This window comes from Perognathus longimembris, chromosome 16, assembly GCF_023159225.1.
Source record: "Perognathus longimembris pacificus isolate PPM17 chromosome 16, ASM2315922v1, whole genome shotgun sequence".
Taxonomy (NCBI): Eukaryota; Metazoa; Chordata; class Mammalia; order Rodentia; family Heteromyidae; genus Perognathus; species Perognathus longimembris.
The window spans coordinates 35,373,340-35,397,923 of record NC_063176.1 but is presented as its reverse complement, the minus strand read 5'-3'; the positions used below and the strand labels follow the sequence as shown (position 1 = coordinate 35,397,923).

Sequence of the window (24,584 nt, the reverse complement as noted above, 5' to 3'; positions counted from 1 at the left end):
ATGGCCAGAAGTGGCGCTGTGGCTCAAGTGGCAGAGTGCTAGCCTTGAGCAAGAAGAAGCCAGGGACAGTGCTCAGGCCCTGAGTCCAAGCCCCAGGACTGCCCCCCCCCCCAAAAAAGAAACTAGACTTGAGTCTAGGTCTTTAGAATTCACTTCCAACCATCTGGCTATCTAAAGAAGTCAGTCTTGAAAGTCTAGATCCTTAGGCCAGCTAACTACCATGGCATTCGCCACATTGATTCTGCTCTGATGGTACCTGGGAATATGAAGAATGCTCAGTGAAGTGGATGCACCAGATTGCCATATCCAAACGGAAATGCTCTATTTCAAACTATGTGTTCAGTGTTAGAAAGTGTTGCTTGTTTAAGAGACAGAATTAGAACCAGTATTTCATTTTAGAAAAAAGTTTATAAGAACTGATATTCTTGCCTTGAGTGGCCAAAATGGAAACTCAATTTAAATGGCCTGCAAGGAAGACCAAATGGTAGATAAAGAAGTCAATCACTTTGTACTAGACCAGCCACTAAAGTGAAGACAATGTGCTGTGCTGATGAGGTGAACTACTTGCACTCAGCCTTCTAGTGTTTCTTTCACTGAGTGACACGTTTCACATCACCAAGCCTCAGTTTTTTTCATCTTGATGCGGAATGCAGGACCAGAATCCATGTCCACAGAATTTTTACCTTTTCCAGTCTGGCAAGGATGAGTGACAAGATGAAAGGATGATCTATAAACAAAAGGATGCATTTGGAGATGAGATTGCTGTGGAGGGTTTAGATAAGCTCTCACACCTAAGTATTTGGACACCTATGAGCATGCAGTACTGAAAACTTGAGAAGGCCTTTGAATATACTCCCTAAACCAGACACAAACCCACCACAAAGCATAGAAATGTCACAGCAGGTCCAGGACATTGCAAGCTTCCATGAGACACTGAATGATCTTTAGGAGGCTAGCAACAAAGGAAACTTAAAAATTAAAATAGCTAGGCACTGGTGGCTCACTCCTGTAATCCTAACTTAACTACTCAAGAAACTGGAATCAGAGGATCATATTTGAAACCATCCCAGCACTAATCTCCAATTAGTTAGCAAAACGTCAGAAAAGGAGATGTGGCTCAAGTGTTACAGCCTAAGCCTTGATCAAAAAAGCCAAGCTAGAGTTCAAGCCCCAGGTGCAGTATGAGCACGTGCATGTGTGTGCACACGCGTGTGTGCACATACCCACACATACCACATACCTAAAATATACTGAAGAGTCAATCCTGTACACAGAAAATCTTAAGGAATCAAATGCAACAAAATATCTAGAACTAAAAATATGAGCTTATCTAGGTTTCGGATATGTAATTTCTATGTATTATGAACAAACTGAAAATGATTTAAGAAAACAGTTTCATTCAAAATGACATTAAAAAGAATATTGGAACATAATCCTAACCCCAAAAAGGTGAAGTTTGTACACAGAACATGACGAAATATTACAGAAAGAATTTTAAAAGATCTAAGTGTGGAGGTGGAACAAGATGAGAGCACAGTAAGACTTTCTGGTGAATTGTCTCCCCACAGAAATGTCAATTTAACAAAACTACCTTCACGAGAATTAAGGAAACCAGGTGACAGCTCACAAAACTCGGTTTTAGCATAATAATAAGACAAGATGAATTGAAGAGGAGGGGAAGGACAAAACTGTCCTTGGCAACTCTAAGCAACACATCATGGAAGAAGTCACCTCATTTTGAGAGGAATGAGAAATAACAAATCAAGACCCTCCAGCCCAGGTAGTACAAATAAAGTCATTGTCCTATTGAGACAGGAAAGGGAAGGCAGGTACAAGTTTTGGAAGCTAGAGAAACTATTCCTCTCCCTCTTGGTTAATGTAGTGCTGGGGGAGAATTTGGCAGTGCCTGGTTCCAGTAGTCCCAGTGTAGTACCTGAACACACTCAGGCCGCAGGTGGAGCCTAGTGGAAATGGAAAAAATTAAAAACTGTAGGTATGTGATAAACTTGGGCTTGGAGCACCCTCTAGTGCTAAAATTATGGCATTACACCAATAGCAGACGTGGCAAACCTAGACTTAGGGCACCATCTCGTACTGCAATAGCAGTGACTATCTCAGAGGAAAAAAAGAAATCAGTCTGTTAAGAATTTCTGGAAGAGGGCTGGGGATATAGCCTAGTGGCAAGAGTGCCTGCCTCGGATACACGAGGCCCTAGGTTCGATTCCCCAGCACCACATATACAGAAAACGGCCAGAAGCGGCGCTGTGGCTCAAGTGGCAGAGTGCTAGCCTTGAGCAAAAGGAAGCCAGGAACAGTGCCCAGGCCCTGAGTCCAAGGCCCACGACTGGCCAAAAAAAAAAAAAAAAAAAAAAATAAAAAAAAAGAATTTCTGGAAGAATAAGAACACAAAATCTAGACTAAAAAAAGTAGACATAAATGTTTAATCCTTTAAAATTTGTAGGTCATCATATATAAACATCAAGAACTTCAAGGGATCCTTGACCTCACTAATGGACAAAGTAAAATACAGAAGCTAATCATAAGAAATTCATATCTATGAAATCTCAGAGAACATTTAAAAGCCATTTTAAAGAAAGTCAACGAATTTAAAGAGAACACATAGAAACAATTCAGCGTGTTATGAATGCTGAATAATAGAGAGACTGAAACTTAAAAACAAACTAAGACAGAAACTATAGTACTCAAACTACAATAGAAAGTATCAATACCAGTGCAGATAAAACAGAAGGAAGGAGAGAGAACTCTAAAACAGGTTATTTGAAAAGAAAAGCATCCGGGACAGAAAAGGGGAAAAGAATTAAATGGAATGAAGAAAGCTTTCAGAAACTTTAGGACAACTATCCAGGTTATTGGAGTTCAAAAAGGACTTGCTATCCAAAGAATAGAAAGCTTAATCAAAACCAGAACAGAAAACCCTTCAAATCATGAGAAGGATATACATATCTAGATGCTGTAAGGTAAAGGGTTGCCAGTCATATTCAACTCAGCTAAATCTACCCTAAGACACGGTTATATTCATGCTCTCAAATGTTAAAGATGAGGAGAGGATTCTCAAATGAGCAAAAGAAACACCACCTAAGAGTGCTCCAATGTGCCTGATGCCAGACATCTCACAGAAATGGGACTACACCTGTAGTCCCAGCACTTGGGAGGTGACAGCAGGAGGATTATGGGCTATATAGAAAGGCCCTGTCTCTCAAAACCAAGGGCTTGGGGGGTAGCTTGGTGGTAGGGCACTTTCCCAGAATGCACAAGGGCCGGGGTTCAATCCTGAGCACTCAAATAATCATAAAATTAAAAATAAATAAGTGAAAAATACAAGAGAGATAAAGACATTTCAAGATAAAAGCTGAATGCATTATGGCCAGACCTGTCCTACAAGAAATGCTAAAGGGATTGCTTTAAACTAAAAGAGACATTAATGACTAACAAGTAAACATCAGAAGATGTAAAACTACTATGAGTAACTATACAAAGAAATTAAGAATGTTCTACCTTGTAAACTATTTTTATAATTTAAAAAAGTCATCTTTAAGCTGGGTGCTAGTGGCTCACTCCTGTAATCCTAGCTACTCATGAGGCTGAGATATGATGATCACGGTTCAAAGCCAGCTGGGCAGAAAAGTCTGTGAGGCTCTCTAATTAACCACCAGAAAACCCAAAGTGGCACTGTGGCTCAAGTGGTGGAGAGCTAATCTTGAGCTGAAGAGCTCAGGGACAGCACCCAGGCCCAGAGTTCAAGCTCCATGACCAGAAAAAAATTATTTTTAGTTGTACAAATGAGTTTCCATTTAACAATGCACTTTACGAATACAATTTATCTTGATCAGTGTCACCCCTTTCAACATTCTTACCATCCCTCCCCTATCCAGTCATTCCTCATTCGTCTTTAATTTTGTAAGACATACATTGGAACCTTGACTGCTTTCTCTCCCTCTTCTCATTTATCTCCTTGGCTTCATCCCATCCCTTTGGAGTGCTTGCTTACTGTTGTTTTTATCCTGCTGAACTTGACCTTGCTGTAAACAATTTTTATCTGTAGGATTAAGATTAAAAACTTTTAACAAAATAGTAATAACTACTTGAGTAAGGAAAGAGGTAGGTGATATCAATGATGTAACTGAAATTACATCAAACATTTAAAATATGGGGGAATGGAGCACAAGTATAGTTTTCATTAGCCTTTCATCTCTTTTTGTTGTTTCCTTGCATATAGTTGCAATCAATGTTGTTGTCCTTTCAAAACTGGCTTGTTATAATTATTTTATTTATTTATTTATTTATTTTTGCCAGTCCTGGGGCTTGGACTCAGGGCCTGAGCTCTGTCCCTGGCTTCTTTTTGCTCAAAGCTAGCACTCTGCCACTTGAGCCACAGTGCCACTTCTGGCCTTTTTTATTATGTGGTGCTGAGAAATCAAACCCAGGGCTTCAGGTATACAAAGCACTCTTGCCCCTAGGCCATATTCCCAGCCCCTATAATTAATTTTTAAAAATAAGATTAACAGGAAATTTTTGCTGGGCAATGGTTTTTCATGCCTGTAATGGTAGTTTCTCAGGAAGCTAAGATCTAAGTATGATGGTTTGAAGCCATTATGAGCAGATAAGTCCATGAGATTCTTATCTCTAATTAACCTACTAAAAAGCTAGAAGTAGATCTGTGACTCAAGTTGTAGAGTGCCAACTTTGAGTGAAAAAAGCCAGCAGACAGCACCCAGGCCCAGAGTTCATTACTAGCACATACAGAATATTCTTTAGTGGCAGAGTCAGGACTGGAATCAAAGCCCTCCAAATATGACTAGAGAGTGTATATCATAGTGAATTGCATCCTCTTCTTTTTCCTTTGAAGATGCAATTGTGCTTATCTGTCTGGTGCAGAAATTGCAAGAAATTAAAGCAAAAAGATCTTGGAGGTAATATACTTCCAGCTCCCACCTTTCTACCCTATCAGTACCCGATACTCTTCAATTCTTTGAAAAGTTCTGGACATGATGTGACAGACGTTAGCAATAGGATAAGCTTTGCACCTGTCCTGGTGACAAAGCCCATGTTACTTTGTGGAGCCTGAAAATACTCCACATTTGCTCTCCTAGCTACTCTTTGAGCTCCTGCATGATTCTATAGTTAAACGCAAGCCATTGGTACATAAAAAGAACCCTTTCAGAGGAAGAGAGATGGGATATAAGGGAGGTTATTGTTTTTCTTGTCTTTTGACCTTGTGTGATTCTTAGAACTTTTGCTGGGCTCTTACAGACATTATGGATAACATCATAAATACCATGGAGACAGCATAGGCAAAGATGGAAAGACAAAATCCTTCATAAGATTGCTGAGCCATGGAAACAACCTGAGAATACCAGCCTGCAGGGTTTTAGTTAAAGGAGACAATAAATGTCCTCATACTTTTGGTCACTCTTATTTGGACATTTTACCCTTCAAAGATGTGAAATAATGGTGGAAACATTTCCGTTCTCATGACTATACTCATCCTTTAGTTTTTTGAAGGAGAACAATAATAATTGCTTACTTTATGGGTTGTGACATGATCCAGATAGTAGAACTATTAAGCTAACTATAATGATTGCTTATTAAAAGCATACTTATGGGCTGGGATGTAGCTCAGTGGCAAAGTGCTTGCCTAGCAAGTGCAACGTCCTGGGTTCGATCCCCAGTACCAAAAAAAAAAAAAAGACAAAAATACAGTTAAAAAAATAAAAGCATACTTACACCAGGTGTTGAAAAAATAAAAGCATACTTACACCAGGTGTTGTGTCACATACCTGCGGTCTCAGCTACTTGGGAAGTTAAGGCAGGCGGCCTACAAGTTCAAGAGGGCCTGACTAGACTATATAGGAAGTTTGAAGCCAGCCTGAGCGACTTAATGAGAGACCCTTTCTCAAATTGTAGTAATAAAAAGGGCTGAGGATGTAGTGCATTAATACAGCATTTGCCTACATGCATAAGGCCCCAGGTTCACTTCCAGTGTGACAAGTTAAATAAAAACATACTCATTGAAAAAGAATTCAGCTAAATGTTAAACTATTGCAATGATTGTTTTCTTCTTATTTCCACTGTTATTTACCTGTTTGTCCTAAACTTTTAAGAAATCATGCAGATTACTCCCTCTTTCTTTGAATTTTGAGCTTAGATGTCATGTAACTCCCTTCCTCTTTAAAACAAAATATAATTTTTGTCCATATTATGTGTTGTTAATTTTGTCAGCCATTTTTGTTTATTGCCCCTCTCTTGTTTAAGCCATCAGGGTCTCCTCTGTTTTAGAGCCTGGTCTTTAAAATCTTGGGCTGAAAAGTTTTAACTGAGTGTGCTGTATATGTCAGCACTGTTCTTCATAATTCAGTCACAGTCTAGTTAACTCAGTGGGTGGAATTTCCTTTCCTGATTGGATCATTGGTATTATATTAATCTAGCCATATGACAACAAATACCTGATTGTCCTTTCCATTTACCTTTCCCATACTAATCAACATCACTAATCAACCACAGCACTTGTTTTCTCCAGGACTCAGAAAGCATTTCAAGGTACAACTTTGTTTATTTTTTTTTGGTTTATGTTTTTTTCCCATTTATTGTCAAAGTGAAGTACAGAAGGTTACAGTTTCATATGTAAGGCAGTGAGTACATTTCTTGTCCAACTTGTTACCTCCTCCCTCATTTTTCCCCCGCTTTCAAGGTACAACTTTAGAAAGTCACTATGATTGGAATTAAATTTAGTCTCTCTATCCTGGTATATTACATTACCTTTATTTTTCTACTATTAAAAAAATTTAGTGATACTGGGATTTGAACTCAGGGCCCTGCTATTTGAGTCAAACCCAGCCCCCCTTTTTTCTTTAGTTATTTTTTTAGATAGGGACTCATACTTAAAACAATTATTTTTATTTTTTTTATTATCCTGAAGTAGTTGTACAAAAGGGTTTTTAATTTAATATGTTAGTTTATGAGTACAATGCATCTTGATCAATGTACCCCTTTCATCATTCTCCTTCTCTCCCAACCCCACCCATCCCCTCCAATTACTAAGTTCCATTTTCACATATATAATATACATTGAATATTATGACTGTATTTTAACTGGGGTTGGCCTTAAATCCTTATTTTCTTATCTACCCTTTCCACATAGTTGGGATTATAGACATGACCCACTCACTATACCTGGCTGGTGAGAAAGAGCTCTTGCTTTTTGCCTAGACTGGCCTCAAACTGCAAGCCTCCTGATGTCAACCTCCTAGAAGCTAGGATTACAGTGTAAGTAACTGTATCAAGTCTGATTTGATTTTTGTGTTTAGTTATAACCAAAATAGTGATTTTTCCACTTGTTCTTTTCTATAGTACATACTTTGTAACCACAGAATGAAGAAAAGTTAATAGGTCACCTGTATTACAATAGACATTCAGAACTTTCTACACACCACTATTAAATTTTTAACAGCTTTTTTAGATACATTAACTCATTTAAAGTATTTTTGTATATTTACAAAACTGGATGAGCATTATAAAGTTCCTATTAAATTGGTCATTTTGGGCTGGAGGCATGGCTCAAGTGGAAAGCACTTCTCTAGCAAGTGCAGGGCTCTAGGTTCAAACTTCAATATCACCAAAAATACAAATATTGCTAACTTTCATAAATCTAATTTTGACATTTGGATTGCTTATTCTCACTAGCTCACAAACACACACACACATACACACACACTCTATCTGATTTCTTTGTTCTAGTGGCACAGGAAAGGGTTAAAACCATTGTTGAAGTTGAAGCAATTCCATTTGGCAAATTTTTTTTTTTTTTGCCAGTCCTGGGGCTTGAACTCAGGGCCTGAGCACCGTCCCTGGCTTTTTTTTGCTCAAGGCAAACACTCTACCATTGGAGCCACAGTGCCACTTCTGACTCTGTCTCTTTATGTGGTACTGAGGAATTGAACCCAGGGCTTCATGCATGCTAGGTGGGCACTCTACCACGAAGCCACATTCCCAGCCCCCAATTTTATTTTTTTAATAGAGAATCAATTAATTGACTATCATAGGTATAAAAGTACATCAAATGGTACCAACCAACACTACCACTGACAGCATAAGAAACAAAAAAGTCTTTGCCACGCAACTGGTGAGCTGCAAGTGCAGCTGGCTTTACCTGTTCCACATGTGCCCAGACTGAGAGAGAGATTTTCGGAGTTCTGGAATTCAGTTAGTGTCTGATAAAAAAAAATCTCCTGGCCTGCAGTTTAAACCTCATATTCCTACTCACCCCCTATTGATGTACTGATTTTAAGCTCAGGAAAAGGTTTGTTCTCATATATTCTGGTATCTCTTTGTAACCAAGGAGGTAATTCACCAATCTCATACTTCATGGTACATAATAGGCTATTCTCTCTATTATATATATATATATACACATATAGGCATCTATATATATGTGTATAACCCATCTGTCTTGATTATGTAATTATTGAATGAATGAATGCTTTCCACAAAGATTTCTGATTGGCTTCAAGACTGCCGGTAGTAGTATTTGGCAATAACTGTCAACTGCTAACTTCTGCCTATTCCACAATCTTTAGATGAGATGCTACTTCTTTCAGGAAGCCTCCTTGATTGACCATACTAAGTTAAGTGCTCCAGCTCTCTTCTCCCTTTCACACGACTCTTATGACTGCAAAAAGAGGCATGAGGAAATTTTATGTATGTTTACTTTGCTCACATTTGTATTTCAATCTCAGGTTCAGTGCTTGGCACATAGTAGGTGCTTGATCAATATTTGTTGAATGAATAAATGAAGTTAATTGGAAATGTAATTTGTCTGTGACTAATAATAGCAAGAATTCATTCTGTGTCCACCTGTGTCTTAATAATTTTAGTGAGGTATAATTTACATACCATAACATTCACCCATTCAGTTCTTCTTACTAATGGTTTCTTCTCTCTCATTTTGCATATGAAGATCATTTTTTACTGATGGCATACATGAAAAGAAAATAGAAGTAGAATATTGGAGAATCTCAGATAGAAAATGTACTCTTCAGTCTGCAAATACCATGGTTTATTTCTCAGATTTATTTATTTATTTGTCAGTCCTGGGGGTTGGTCTCAGGGCCTGAGCACTGTCCTTGGCTTCTTTTTGCTCAAGGCTAGCACTCTACCTCTTGAGCCACTGCACCACTTTTTCTGTTTAAATGGTGCTGAGGAATCAAACCCAGGGCTTTGTCCATGCTAGGCAAGCATTCTACAGCTAAGCCACATTCCCAGCCCTCAGTTTTATTTTTTGATTGTGACCTTACACAAATTCACTTGTCTAAGCCTTGGATTGTGACTTGCACTAATCAAGAGTTTTCACCGTGCTCTCTAGGGGAGGGTTGAGATGACATGTAAAAGATGCACGGAAGAGATAATAACAAAAATGTTAATTATCCCCATTTTCTCGGGATCTGCTAACTCTGAACCTCCTATTCCGTAGATCTATTCCTTCACCACAGATACTTTCTTCTTCTGAGCCTATTTCCCCCCCTAATACCCAAATTTCTTGCTTTCTTATCCTCCTTAGCATTTCTGCAAGGCCTCACTTCATTCGGTGGTTTAGCTTTCCTGGCTCTATTCTTACAGATTTGGTCCCTCTTTTATTTTTTTATTTTATATTTATTTTATTTTCACCATTTTTTGCATATACTGGCTTAAAAGGGGAAAAAAAACCACTCAAGATTATTAGAGAAAAGCGGTTTTAGTTGGCGTTCCCTTTGGAGCATTGTGAAACCAGCATTTTATGATTTCAATTCTCTGTTCTTTGAAGAATGGTTTGCCTTTACAGCCCCTAGTCTCAAAATTCTACCTATCTTTTTCTTAGATCAGCTTTCCAAAGTCTCCAAACGCCTTCATTCTCTGTGTCTTGCATTACAGTCACATCCCGAGTTTCTACCCCTTTTCCAAGACCAACCAGTTCTTCCTGGGGAGTCACATTACATCAGCCTTACTAATGCAATATCTGTTAGGTATCCCGTTTTTATTCTAGATAGTCAATTCAAAATGAACCTCGACACTGTCCGATTTAATATGGAGGATGCACTGCCTAAGGGTAAACGCGAGATGGGGGAGGAAGGGGCATATATTTATGTCCTATAATAAAAATATACCTGTTGAATTTGTGCTTTCTCAAATGCTTCAGAGACCCCCACCCGAGCTTTTGACTGATTTGAGATGGTAGAGGATGGATTTCCGAGGAATGTCGGCCAAAACTCAAAAGGCTTCATCACAAACGCTTGCCCCATACACTCAAAGCACCCACCCACAAAACCCACCTCCTCCGCCACCGGATTATCTCACCCGGCGAGCGAGCGAGGCTGCAAGGTTTGGGGGCTCGGCTGTACCATCGGCGCGGCGCGCGGGGGGGCCCACGCCCTCTGGCCGGCGTCTGGCCGAGTCCCCCTGCTTGGTTTGGCCCCTGCTCCCCCCCGCGCAGGCATCCACAGTGCGCCAGGCCGGCGCTTTATAGCGGGAGCCTGGGCGGCTCCGTTCGCTGTTTTCTCCTCTTCTCCGGGCAGAGACACCTGCGGCGGTTGGCGAAGATGCAGCTGAAGCCGATGGAGATCAACCCCGAGGTGAGCACCAGGGGTTCCGCTGCTCGGGGAGCGCCCGGTGGGCGCTCGGCCACGGCCTCCCATCTCAATCACAGTTTTTTGTTTGTTTTTCTTTCAGATGCTGAACAAAGTGAGTGGCGTCTCGCGCAGCCCCGTCTCCCCCCGTCTCGTCGGGGTGGGGAGGCGCCCACCGAATCCCTCAGCGCCCGGCTTTGGTCGCGTGTCGGGCGTTCTCTCCTCAGGGTTTCGGCGTGGGAAGGGTAGGGGGGCGGCTCCGGTCAGGGTTGGGCGGAGGAGGCTGCGCTGGGAAGCGCTCCTGAGGGCGTGGCGCGCGCCGCGCACCGCGAGGACTCGGTACCCGGGCTTCGCGGGCGCCACGTGGGGGCCGCGCTTTGTGCTGTGTCATTGCGCCGGCCGGGGCGTGGGGGCGGCGGGGCGTGGGGGTGGCGGGGCACCGGGAGGAGGGGCGTGGCCTACATGGCTCGGGTGGGGGCGTGCGAGGCGCGCGCGCGCGCGCGTGTGCGTGCGTGCTGGCCGCGCCCCCTGGCAGGTGTCATGACCCTGCGCCCTCCCCTCCCTTTCTCTCCGGCGCATCGGGCCCGCCCTGTCTCCCTTTCGCACAGGTGTTGGCCCGGCTGGGGGTCGTCGGCCAGTGGCGTTTCACCGACGTGCTGGGGCTGGAGGAGGAGACGCTGAGCTCGGTGCCATCACCTGCCTGCGCCCTGCTGCTTCTCTTTCCTCTCACGGCCCAGGTAGAGAGTGAAGCTCCCATGGGCGGGTCTGGGACATAGTATGTTGCTCCCCAAGCTCCAGAGGATCATGGAGGGGAGGGGTTTCCCTTTCTGGAGAGGTCTAGGCGCCCCATATCTTGCTAATATGCACCCCACCTGTAGGGGGTGAAAGTCAAGGCCTCTCAGGAAGGGAGGGGCCTGCACGAATGAATCACTTTTTTGGGGACGCCGGTTTGAACTGTGGCAGTTGCATCCTTGCCCATCTGACCAGAATTGCCTTAATTTGGGACAGGAGCTTCCCCAATTCCATCATCCCCGTTAAAGAGAAATAATTCATCCTGTGCACCCGTTTCCCTCCGTTATGTTTGTCTGAGCCTTCCACTTGGGAACTGCTGGCGGTTTCCTTTTAAGGGCTGAAAACGGTCAGTTCCTTGTTTGTTTCTTAGATTCCCACCTAGCTGTAAAATAGAGGAGACAGCTTGCCTGAACACCAGAACACAAACGGTTCAGATAAGCTCCATTTCCTAGGTTTGATGGACTAAGGGCCCTCCCCCATCCCCAGACACACTTCTGAATGTGTGCTGAATCATTTGCATAGAGTTCCTCTTTGGGATCTTCTGTCCACCACTTGTATTCTTGCCTCTGACCTTGTAGCTGGATGACATTGGTGATTATTAGCTTACTTTTGTTTGAATGGTTTTACTGCCACAATTATGAAAGAATATATGTATCTCAAAACTGAGCATCTTATAAAAACGTCCAGTAAGATATTTGTTGTCTTGGAGTGTGGGGAATCCCGGTAATGGCTCATTGCCATCACTTGGCTGCTGACTGGGAGTGGTTGGGATTGACAAGAATCAGGCTGTTAGCATTTGGGGCACCAGTAAGATTAACTGAAGTGCAAGCATTAGTGCAAGCATCTACGTGTTGTAGAAGCATATAAGCCAAGCTGTATAGGAAATGTCCCGGCCTTCCTGCTAGTAAACAGGCCAAGTATTAATGGGTTAAAATATTTATTATAGGAATTAGGATAATGTCAGTGGCAGGTTTAACATTTGGGTGAAAACTGCAAATCATTGCAGGTCAGACTCACTCTCTTGACCAACTCAAATGTAATCTGGTTTCCCACTTGAGCATCTCTAGGAGCTCTTTCATTAGAGGAACCATGATGACTCGGAGGTTTTGAGCAGCACTCAGGCAAGGCCTCTGGGAGGCAGTGGTGCAGGATATTTACCTTAAAAGCTCACGGGGCTCCTTCTGCAGGCTCAAGTGGATCTTTTTGGAGAACAGTCTGGTATGAATAACGTGTCTTTTGTCCGTTAGCTGCATTTCAATCTGTCGAATTTATTGAGCTTTTATTCTACACAGAACGCCTACTGGGCATTCAAACACTGAAGGAAATTTAGTGAAAAGTAAGGATTATAGGTTGATTTCAAGAGCAAGCTAATGATAATTTTAAAAGCATTTGATTGTGACCAGGACATTGGGAATGCTGATGTCAAACTCTTTCAGTCCTTTTCACTGGTGGTGAAATATTTAGAGGAGGGTCTCCATGCAAGAGATTAATCCCAAAGGATGGTTGCTTTCATGTAAAATGTGTATCTGGTTAGCCTGGAAAGATGAAACCCCTTAACAGTCAATAAGTGACAACTCAAGAGTTTGGAAGTAAGCAAGAGCTTCCCACTAGATGGGGTTGAAGTTGAGCTCTGTGGCACGGAACAAGCTTTAAAACATGATTCATGTGCAGTAATACAAGGCTACTAGAATGTGTCATTATGCAAATGTACGATCTGAGTCCTAACTTCTCAGGTCTTGGATGAAAGGTATAGACAGGCTCATGGTATCCCTGTGTAAGTAGCTAGCCCATTTTCTTTCCCACCCTCCAAGTCACGTCTTATCTGATGAGAAGTTTTTGTAAAAGCATAGTCCTGCACCCAGTACTGCTTGTATTCTTACCCTGAAAACATGCAGAAGGAGAAATTGTTCAGTTTTTAGAAATTTAATGGCTTGTTGGCTTTTTTTTTTTTTTTTTTTTGGCCTCTCCTGGAGCTTGCACTCAGGGCGTGAGCACTGTCCCTGGCTTTTTTTTGCTCAAGGTTTGCACTGTACCACTTGAGCCACAGCACTACTTCTGGCTTTTTTCTGTGTATGTGGTGCTGAGGAATCGAACCCAGGGCTTCATGCTTGCTAGGCAAGAACTCTACTGCTAAGCTACATTCCTATCCCCTGTTTTGTTTTTAAAGAGACATTGAACTGGACAAAATGGAAGCAAATGTTATAGAATAGTGAAATGAAAACTAGTTGGAATTAAAATTGGCCATTAAATCGTTCATAGCTTGATTAGGATGCCTATGTAAAATACAGTCAGTACTGATAAAAGAAAAATAATAAATGGACTTCTTTGTTTCCTGACATCATGACACCCTTCATCTCAAGCTAAAAGGTTGCAGTCTAGACAGCCTTGGGCAATATCCAACAAGGCAGCATCTGCACTGCAGCACAGGGTGGAGCCTAGGGACCTCAGAAACACAGGGTGGAGCCTAAGAACCTCAGCACCCCACCGGCAGCATACGGGCTATTCTCTGGGCCAACAGCTAGAACCAAGGCTCTGGGTGACATCTCCCTGCTTGTGTTTCCTTGTGGGTGGTAGAATGCACTGTGGTGCCATCTGGTCTTTGCATTTTCACTTTGAGATGTAAAAATGTTTTCCCATTCACAGCATGAGAACTTTAGGAAAAAACAGATTGAAGAACTGAAGGGACAAGAAGTGAGTCCTAAAGTGTACTTCATGAAGCAGACCATTGGGAACTCCTGTGGTACGATTGGACTGATCCACACAGTGGCCAATAATCAAGACAAAATGCAGTTTGGTATGTGTAACTTCTCAGCGGGTCACCCTCTAAGAAACATGGAATTTAGCAAACAGTTACTATAACACTTCATAACAAAAATCATCAAGGCTTTTTTCAGCAAAGTCATTGCTTTAAAAATTGTTTTGGAAACCTCTTCACTCATAAGCATTACTTACTCGACTATAGCACATGAATAGATTTTTATTGTTTCTTTGACAGAGGAAACTCATTTAAGAAGTGTGTCCAGCTGCCTTTCCAATAGACACTTTTGTTTGTCCACAGGTAAAAGGAAAAAGTACTTGAGAGCCGATTGTGTAATCATTCTCATGTGTTCCTTTTGAATTCTCAATGTGGAGCTAGAGATAATGCTAACCAGAAAATGCTGACTGCTAAGGCCTGTCTTTATTGATTCCTTGTCTTCTAAGCAATGGGGAAGAACAGAAATAGGGAGCAGCTGACCCAAGTGGTATGGAAGTTCTGTAGCAGCAAGCCAAAACCTTAAATGTTTTATGTGTGAGTGAACTTTGCCCACATCTAGTGAATACTGTGCATGATATTGGGAACCAAGTCTGATTCCTTAAGCTTGTCAGAGGCACAGTGAACAGTAAATGGATTAAAGCAACATGGCCATTACATGAAATTTAGAATAAGTTGGCAAATGTTTCTTAAAAGGTTAATAGTAAATCTTTTAGGATTCACATCTAACTTTGTAGCTCAAAAGCAGTCATAGATGTAAACCAGTAGCTATAATAGTGTTCCAGTAAGACTTGGTTTAGAGAAATGGTGATAGTGGTTCACCAACTCCTGCTTTAGACAACAGCTAGGGGGTAGGGATGAGGAGAGTACCCTGTTCATTGTAGCAGCTAAGATACACAGCTGGGCATGGTAGTGTATACCTGTAGTCCCAACTACTTGGGAGGTTGAGGCAGGAAGATTGTTTGAGCCCAGCCCAAGGATTCAAGGCCAGCCTGAACAACGTAGGCAGAGATTCTGTCTCCAAAGAAAAATTGTTTGGGTTGGGAGTATAATTTAGTGGTAGAGCTCTTACCTTCCTTGCATAAAGTCCTGGGTTCAAATGTACACTTGTGTATGTAATTTTTGTGTGTGTATGTGCATTTGTGTGTGCATGCCATTCCTGTAACTTGAACCACAGTTCTACTTCTGACTTTTGGTTGTTAATTGGAGATAAGGGTCTCATGAACTTTCCTGCCCAAACTGGTTTCAAACTCCAGTCTTCAGACCTCAAGTCTCCTGAGTTTATAGGATCCTGGTAGCCAGGATGTGAGTCACTGATAATCTGGCTTGCGTAATTTTTATTAAAGCAAGTATAGTCCAAGACTCTTGGTATCCTACTGATACTAAAGATGGCTTGTCTGGCCATAAAGACCTAAATCTTCCAGAAGTTGCTTTTCCAAATGTTGATTTATTCTACATTAAAAAGTTGTAGCCCAAGCTGTAATCCTAGCTATTCATCCTAGCTGAGATCTGAGGATCATGGATTGATGCAAGCTTGGGTAGGAAAGTCCATGAGACTCTGAACTCCAATTAACCACCAGAAAACCGGAGTGGAGCTGTGGCTGAAAGTGGTAGCACACTAGCCTGGAGCAGAAAAGCTCAGGGACAGTGCCCAGGACCCAAGTTGGAGTCCCGTGACTGACAAAAAAAAAGTTGCAGTTCAGTCATTTCTATTTCTTTTGTAAAATGCACTTTATTTAGAATTCTGTGTTCCCAAACCAGGAGATACTTGAGATACTGTAATTTTAAAACTATGATGATGTTGCTGTCAGTTAATTGATTCAAAACTCTCCTCATTGGGCTGGGAATATGGCCTAGTGGTAAAGTGCTCGTCTCGTATACATGAAGTCCTGGGTTCCATTCCTCAGCACCACATAGATAGAAAAAGCCAGGGCCTGAGCACTGTTTTCTCGCTTCTTTTTGCTCAAGGCTAGCACTCTGCCACTTGAGCCACAGCGCCACTTCTGGCTGTTTTCTGTATATGTGGTGCCGGGGAATTGAACCCAGGGCCTCATGTATACAAGGCAAGCATTCTTGCCAGTAGGCCATATCCCCAGCCCACAATCTGAGATTTTAAAAAAAGGTCATAATCAAGTAACTCTGCTCCAGGCTGAAAACACAGGGTTTTAAAAATAAAGCTTGGATTATCTGTCAATTTCTAGAAATTGGGAAACTTCATGAAATAATAGTTCAATTCCTCAACACCACATATATAGAAAAATGGCCAGAAGTGGCACTGTGGCTCAAGTGGCAGAGTGCTAGCCTTGAGCAAAAAGAAGCCAGGGACAGTGCTCAGACCCTGAGTTCAAACCCCAGGACTGGCCAAAAAAATGCAACAAACAAAAAACAAATGTCTCCTCAGTGAGAGAGAGAAAGAGAGAGAGAGAGAGAGAGAGGTTTCTGTTGCTGGGGAATTGAACTCAGGGCCTTTTATATAGTATCTGAGGCAAGCTCTTTAACCCAGCTACACCCCACTCCAGGTTATTAACTTGAAAGAGCTTTCTGTGCTATAAGAATGGGGAGGCCTGCCTGTCTTGAAAGAGAGGCAGGCTGGAAGGAGGGGACTGTTCATCCACATCCCTGGAGATCATAGTGAAGATTAAGATGCTGTGAATGCTTTGGTCAGCAATATCATGAATCCATTTGTATTATTTTTGTCTGTACCAATGCTTGCATTTTCTTTTTAAAGAGGATGGATCAATCCTGAAACAGTTTCTTTCTGAGACAGAGAAGATGTCCCCTGAAGACAGAGCTAAATGCTTTGAAAAGAATGAGGTAGGAAGAACTTGCAGAGCATTGCTTTGAAATCACTGTGGAAAGCTGTGTGCTGATTCTTTTCCTCTTTCCTGCAGGCCATCCAGGCAGCCCACGATGCCGTGGCACAGGAGGGCCAGTGTCGGGTAAATGAAAGTCTACATTTGAGCCTGGGCCCTGCCTGTGTTTCCATTGGAGTAGTTGCAGGAATTTTATTGGAATATAGTGAATAAAAAGATAACCTACTCAAGGCCAGTTGATGACAGACAATGATGCTTGACTAAATCTGTTCCCCAAAATGTGTCTTCAGACATCGAATTGGTAGTTAAGATAGTGTATAATTCAAACCAATAGTATTCTGTGTAGATGCATATCAGTCTTACAAAGTAACTCTGCTAGTAATTGAGCATCCCACCCTTCTCAAAGCCATGTGAGGAAAGTAAAACATACTAACAATAGCCCATTCTAAAAAGATTTAGGGGCTGGGGATATAGCCTAGTGGCAAGAGTGCCTGCCTCGGATACACGAGGCCCTAGGTTCGATTCCCCAGCACCACATATACAGAAAATGGCCAGAAGCGGCGCTGTGGCTCAAGTGGCAGAGTGCTAGCCTTGAGCAAAAGGAAGCCAGGGACAGTGCTCAGGCCCTGAGTCCAAGGCCCAGTACTGGCCAAAAAATAAATAAATAAATAAAAATGAAAAGATTTAGACCATATTGGGGGACCTGGGGATGTAGCCCAGTGATTCAGCTTATGCTTAACATGAAGGAAGCTCTGGGTTTAGTCCCTAGCACCAGGAATGTAAATATTACAAACAGAACCTCCTCAAGGCAACTGTTTTTATAACCTCTCTCTTGGCCTGACCTTTCCTGAGATAAGCCTGAATTTCTTCATCAGTAAAAGACATGTCATAGCAGTAACCAAAAAGCTAGGCTATCTTAAGAATTCCAGCATTTCTGCCCTTGATGGTTTAGAATTGGACCCTGTTTTTCGGAAATTCATGACTAAGCTATAATACTTCTTAAGAATATAAGCAAACTGTTTCATTCTACTTTTGTTGCAAGAATTTATTTTAATAAGTTCATATGACTCCCATTTTAAAAGTTTCTTGAACTTTTCAGGTAGATGACAAGGTGAATTTTCATTTTATTCTGTTTAACAATGTGGACGGCCATCTCTATGAGCTAGGTATGTATCACTCCATTTTGAAACTCTTTATGGTTTCCTACATTCTTCGATGCAGTATGTATGCTGCTAGTATTTCATTCTTTGAGGCCAGTGCAGGAGAGGCCAGCCAATAGGACTCTTAACCATCTATCATACCCACAGAGCTGTGCTTAGGCTACTGACCTACTGAATGAATGGCTGCAGTCATGAAGCAGTAAGGACTGCAGGCAGCCATGTTCACACTTCCTCTGCCCAGCTCTTCATAGCATCTCCTATGTCATCCTTTCAGACAAGGGATACCTTAGAAAAGGATCAGTGTCTGAATGACCTTGTTTATATGAAATGAATTTGGATAAATTATAATTATTTCTATTTTATATTAATGGAGAAAGATTCAAGTTGAGACATCACTTATGGAGGGACTCAAGGGGTAACCAGTAGTCATAGGAGGGCAAGGGAGACCACAGATTTCTTTATGCCTTTCCCTTTGCTGTACCCCAGAGACCAGCTGACTTTTGCCCTCCTATTAGGGATCTGGCTTGGATTTGTGTGATACCATTAGTTATGGACTGGCCATGTCTAGAGTGGATATTTAGGGACTCTTGAACCTCTACAGCTTATTTCTTCATAACCAAACCTTCAAGTTTCTTCATAGCTTTCTTTATGGGGGTGCAGTGAGTGGTTTTTGGAAAAATTTAGAACTTCCTTCTGGGTTGTCCTGAAAATGCAGGAAAGTTGATGTGCCCAACTTCTTTGTTCTAGATGGTCGAATGCCTTTTCCGGTGGACCATGGCACTAGTTCTGAGGACTCTCTGCTGCAGGTAATCCTGGAATGCACCTCCCACATCTCCCAGCTACATTGTCTAACATACTGGCACATCCAGGCATGCCAGCATCAGTTTTCTGGGTCAATAGCAGTCTTTAGGGCTTAAAAATCATCTCAGTAATTCTACCTATCTTGTCTTACAGCAAGTGGCTTTAAACAGGAGCCTTCAAAGAAGGCTCGATTAATGCGTTTTGTGTGTTGTCTTCAGTCCACTGTTAGAATTAGCCGGAAACCATTGCCTTGTTTCCCTGTGGGATTAAGGTGATCACTGACAGCCTGTCATATCATTGTGGAAGACTAGAGTGCCCCAAGCCTTCCCAGATCCTCTTTTAAGACTGCTAGGTTTTGGTCAGTCTGATAGGTAGTACACTAAGGATTCTGGTTAGATAAATTCAAGTGTTTCTTCCCACATGGTTACTTGTTGCAGAAGGAAAGAAGAGACTGAAAATATCCCTGACAAGATCCCAGTAGAAGTGACCACCACCTCTTGATTCTGGATAAGAGGGAGATTGGCTATAGACTTTTTCAACTTAAAGAAGAGTCTAGATAGACGGTGTGCTTGTACTAAGGAAAATTTCTTACTTATGGTGCCATTCAGTTTTGTTGAGATTTCAGGGAAAAAGTATTAGTGGTTTAGTTTACTTGTGAAAATGAGGCAGCAGGCAATGCAGCCTAGAAGCACTTGGTGGAAGCAATAGGGAGTCAGCTTGTGCAAGAAACCCATGATGTGCTTTCCAGTGACGCTTGCTGTTTTCTCTTGCCTTCACCCCTGGTTCTCAAGGTTAGTGAGGGATTTGAAGTTGGGCAGGGTAAGCTGAACACAATCAGGTCTTAGAAGTGGTTTCACTTTGAAATTTGCTTCCCTAGCTGGTTTTTGTTTAGATATTAATGTCATTCTTCCTTTTCAGGATGCTGCCAAGGTCTGCAGAGAATTCACTGAGCGTGAACAAGGAGAGGTCCGCTTTTCTGCTGTGGCCCTCTGCAAGGCAGCCTAAGCTCTGGGGGGTGGGGTTGGGGAGGCTGGCTGGTCTCCTTCCCATAGCCTGAGAACACATCCCTGTCCAAGCAGCCTTCAGTGCTTCAATCCTTGTAAACTCGGCTGTCTCCTTCCTTCATGCTCTCCTTATACCCCAGCACTAGCAGAGCTCTACTGTCCTGAGCCAGGTTGGTGTGAGCTTCAGCTGTCATTGTTTCCCACCCTGTGTCTGTCCTCTAGCACCTAAAGCTGTCTGTCAGTGGCTACTTTGGATTGTCCTGTAGTTGAAGCCTTGGATGTGGTTTGTTTGTCTTTAAAAGGAATAAAAGACTTTTCTGCTCATAAGAGATAAGCCTAAAGTCTTCATTTTCTCTTTAACTTCCTCCCTATTACACCTCAAATTTTTGGATTTTTTTTGCATTGGTTATTTTTAATTTACTTTTTTGTCAGTTGTGGGACTCGAACTCAGAGCCAAACCATTATCCTGACCTTTTTTTTTTTTGGCCAGTCCTGGGCCTTGGCCTCAGGGCCTGAGCACTGTCCCTGGCTTCTTCCCGCTCAAGGCTAGCACTCTGCCACTTGAGCCACAGCGCCGCTTCTGGCCGTTTTTCTGTATATGTGGTGCTGGGGAATCGAACCTAGGGCCTCGTGTATCCGAGGCAGGCACTCTTGCCACTAGGCTATATCCCCAGCCCCTATCCTGAGCTTTTTAAAGCCACAGTGCCACTCGTGGTTTTCTGGTGGTTAATTGGAGAGTCTCATGGACTTTCTTGCCCAGGCTGGTTCAACTGCAATCCTCAGATCTTAACCTCCTGAGTAGCTGAAACTGCAGGTGTGAGTGACTGGTGCTTAGCTTTGTATTGGTTACTTTTGAGATTCACTTCTTGCCTGGGCATGTGACTAGACTGATATCCTATTTTACGTTTACTTTGGTGGTAGCTGTGATGACAGGTGCAAGCCACCATATCTAGCTTCTATCCATTGAGATAGTCTTGCATACTTTTCTGCCAGGCCTATCCTGGACCTGCAATCCTGATGTCAGTCTCACACTGCTGACTCATTGTTTTAACAACAGTACATAAATATGTTTACTGTACACAACTCATATACCAGTTAGCATACAAATCTAGAGACACTGCATATCTATGGAAACTAATTTTTTTTTTTTTTTTTTGGCCAGTCCTGGGCCTTGGACTCAGGGCCTGAGCACTGTCCCTGGCTTCTTCCCGCTCAAGGCTAGCACTCTGCCACTTGAGCCACAGCGCCGCTTCTGGCCGTTTTCTGTATATGTGGTGCTGGGGAATCGAACCCAGGGCCTCGTGTATCGGAGGCAGGCACTCTTGCCACTAGGCCATATCCCCAGCCCTATAGAAACTAATTTTTAAGTATTAGACAAAAGAATAATTTTAAGTTCATAGAAAAATTGAAGTTCTACAGTTGTAAGCCCAGAGTTCTCATGTTTCCATAAATAACTCAGTTTTCTGTGTTATTTATCTATGTTAGTAATACCCTGGCAGAGCTGTGAACTATAGACTACCTTATTTGTATTGCTTCCTTACTGAATATTCTCTCCATTCCAAGAGCCCATCATGTTTAGCTGGCATCTAACTGCTTTTGGAAGTTACTCATTTTTCTAACTTGTTTTTGATGGCCCTGATATTGAGGATAACTGGGCAGATGATCCATTGGTATTTGTCTAATGTATTTTGTTTTTTTTTTAAATGTAGGATCTGACTTTGTAATCCAGGCTGACCTCCAGCTCAGTCTTCCTGCCTCAGCTTCTGGAGTGCTAGGATTACAGATGTGTTTTCCACCACACTTTATGCCAGGTGTACTGGTAATGACACTAGGGCAATAGGTTTTGCCCAGGTAAAGTAACATTTTTATCATTCATATAGTATATTCTACAACAGCATGATTCATTTCTTTCAGTATTGACCTTTGTCATCTTGCTGAGGTACTGCTTGCCAGATTTCTCTATGGCAGAGTTGCTCTGCTCCCTTTCAGTGCTGGTCACCTGGAGGAAAGTCTCCACATACAGCCTTCATGTGGTGGGACCTGCCGCCTCTAGGGCAGAGTGCCTATTCAGTGTACTTGGATTTCTTTTGTGTGTGTGTGTGTGTGTGTGTGTGTGTGTGTGTGTGTGTACGCCTTACCTCTTATTCCCAGTCAAGCCTGGACTAAACTGTTCCTATTTTTTTTTCCTACCATAGCTAGGAATGACAGATGTGTACAACTTTTTCTGTTGAAATGGGGTGTGTGAGTTTTTAGTCTAAGCTGGCCTGGAATCATGATCTCAATTTATACTTCCAGGATATCTTGGATTATGAGTGTGAGCCACTTATGTATCACATTTTCTTCTGTTCACAACATTTTTCTGTTGGCTGTACTGGCATTATGCTTTTTGGCTTTTTCTGCTCAAGGCTACCAGTTGAACCTCACTTCTACCTCTGGCTCTGCTGGTTAGAGATTATAGAGTCTCAGAGACTTTGCCATCCTGGCTTTGAAACTTTATCCTCAGGTCTCAGCCTCCTGAGTAGCTAGGATTATAGCATGAGCCACCAGCATCTGTTTTAGTTTCAATTTTTAAGAGCTGGCCAAGGTTCTTCAGAAGAATGTGGTCGTGTCTACATCCTACTACTGTAAGCATATCATTTAAGTGATCCTGGTTGCTTGTATTTGAAGCTACAGGGGTTCATTTTATTTATATTATTTTTTTTGCCAGTCCTGGGGCTTGGACTCAGGGCCTAAGCACTGTCCCTGGCTTCTTTTTCTCAAGGCTAGCACTCTGCCACTTGAGCCACAGCGCCACTTCTGGCCGTTTTCTCTATATATGTGGTGCTGGGGAATCGAACCCAGGGCTTCATGTATACAAGGCAAACATTCTTGCCGCTAGGCCATATCCCCAGCCTCATTTTAAATTTTAACTTGGTGTGTTATTTATAATCAGTCGGGGGTTGACTTAGGAAAAGGGAAACAAAAGAAAATTCCCTCCTGTTTGTAGGAGCTGGTAAAAAGATTTTTAGCTCCAGGAGTACAAATGACATCCTTAAATGCAGCTCTAAGACTATAGCTGACTTCAACTAACATGCTTTACTTAGTATCAGTCACATCATAGAAGGTTATTTCATAGCTAACATGAGGGGTCATTGCAAGACTAGAGATGCAGAGGAATTCCAGTTTCACTGAGGAGACAGAGGTGAGACTTTATGCTGAAATTCTCATCCCAAATTAGTAGGTGAAAGAGGGCCTTCATTCTGGTTTAGGAATCACAAAGGCCTTATAGATCTCATCTTTCACCTATTTCCACCTCAGAAACTTTGGACAAAGACATGACAGTCTATCACATGTTAAAATAGATAGTGGGAAATTGGGGATTTTTCTCAGTGGTAGAGTAAAGTACAAAGGCTTGGGTTTGATCTTTGGCATCAAAATGGTAAGTAAAAAATTAAGTCCATGCTTGGTGGTATAGGCATGTAATCACAGCTCTCAGAAAGCTGATGCAAGGCAATCACAGGTTCAATACAAGCCAAGGCTACGGAGTGAGTCCAGGCCAGCCTGAGCAACTGAGACCCTGTCTCAAAAAAAAAAAAAAAAGAAAAAGAAAAAGAAATGGTGAGTATGCCTCAAAAAGGACCTGAACTCCCAAGATTCTGTGTAATGCCACCGTCTATCTTCCACAATGCTCTTCCTGAACCCTCACCCACATGCATTCTGTCTACTTTGAATTCCATGGGAAGACATCCCCAGACAAAGTTAGCCTTGCCACTGAGTGGTGAAGATATGGGTGGTTTAATAATTTAAAAATACATTTGCCCCCAAGATGGATAATTCTTCCATGAGTTCATGCTTGTTATTTGAGTTTCTTCAGGTTTATAACAAGTCAGTGCAACTTACTCTTCTGTCTTTTAATTTTTCAATCGGACTCTGTTACAGGGTTAGGTTAGGACTTCATCATTTTAATTTACTTGGAACATACCCTGGCATGTATGCAAGATAATAACTTAGACTAATTTGATACAGTTCCTTTCTTTGTCCTCCTTTGGTGGTATGAACTTAATTCATGAATTTGCTTGTTTAACTTCTCCACTGGGTTGGCATTCCTTTCGGAACGAGGTATGGTTTGGCCACTGTGAGTTGCCTGGTGTCAAACCTGGCTGCAGCACTTACCCTCCAATCCTGCAGGATTAAGAGGGAGGAAAAGAACCCACCATAGAGCTGAATATACCATGCACACTCCTCTGGTAACTATCTTGATTGGATGTTAACTGTTAAAAGGGATTTGGAGACATGTGGTAGTGTGTTCCTGTAGTCCCAGTTACTCTGGAAGTTGAGTCTGGATGGTCACCTAAGCTCAGGAGTTTAGGAAGAAAGGATTAAGAAATTTATGCTGTGTGTTTGAACCTTTTTGAAGAAGAGAAAGAAGCAGAAAAATCTCAGCAGAGGACTTAGTACTGATAGTTATCTCCTCCAAAAAATAAAAGGCTTGGGACAATCTAAGCCACTTGATGGTTTCCCAGATCATGCAGAAGTTCATCCTCTTAAATGACCCCAAGTCAGGCTATATATTAATGTATCTCCTAACTCCCCAGGGAATCAGATGATTTCCATAGTATTAATCATCTTAAAAAGGAGACCTGAAAGAATTCATATCACATTAGCAT

The 24,584-nt window shown here is 42.1% G+C and overlaps 1 protein-coding gene across 1 annotated transcript; it reads left to right on the top strand.

Annotated features, from left to right (window-relative positions):
* The first annotated feature begins 10,543 nt into the window (after positions 1 to 10,543).
* Positions 10,544 to 20,265, top strand: Uchl1 (ubiquitin C-terminal hydrolase L1). Its single transcript, XM_048364176.1, has 9 exons — positions 10,544 to 10,622; positions 10,720 to 10,731; positions 11,225 to 11,353; positions 14,052 to 14,202; positions 16,889 to 16,974; positions 17,052 to 17,099; positions 18,073 to 18,139; positions 18,881 to 18,939; positions 19,853 to 20,265. The coding sequence occupies exons 1-9, from the start codon at positions 10,590 to 10,592 to the stop codon at positions 19,937 to 19,939; spliced, it is 672 nt and encodes a 223-aa protein (XP_048220133.1). The 5' UTR covers positions 10,544 to 10,589; the 3' UTR covers positions 19,940 to 20,265.
* The last annotated feature ends 4,319 nt before the right edge of the window (positions 20,266 to 24,584 follow it).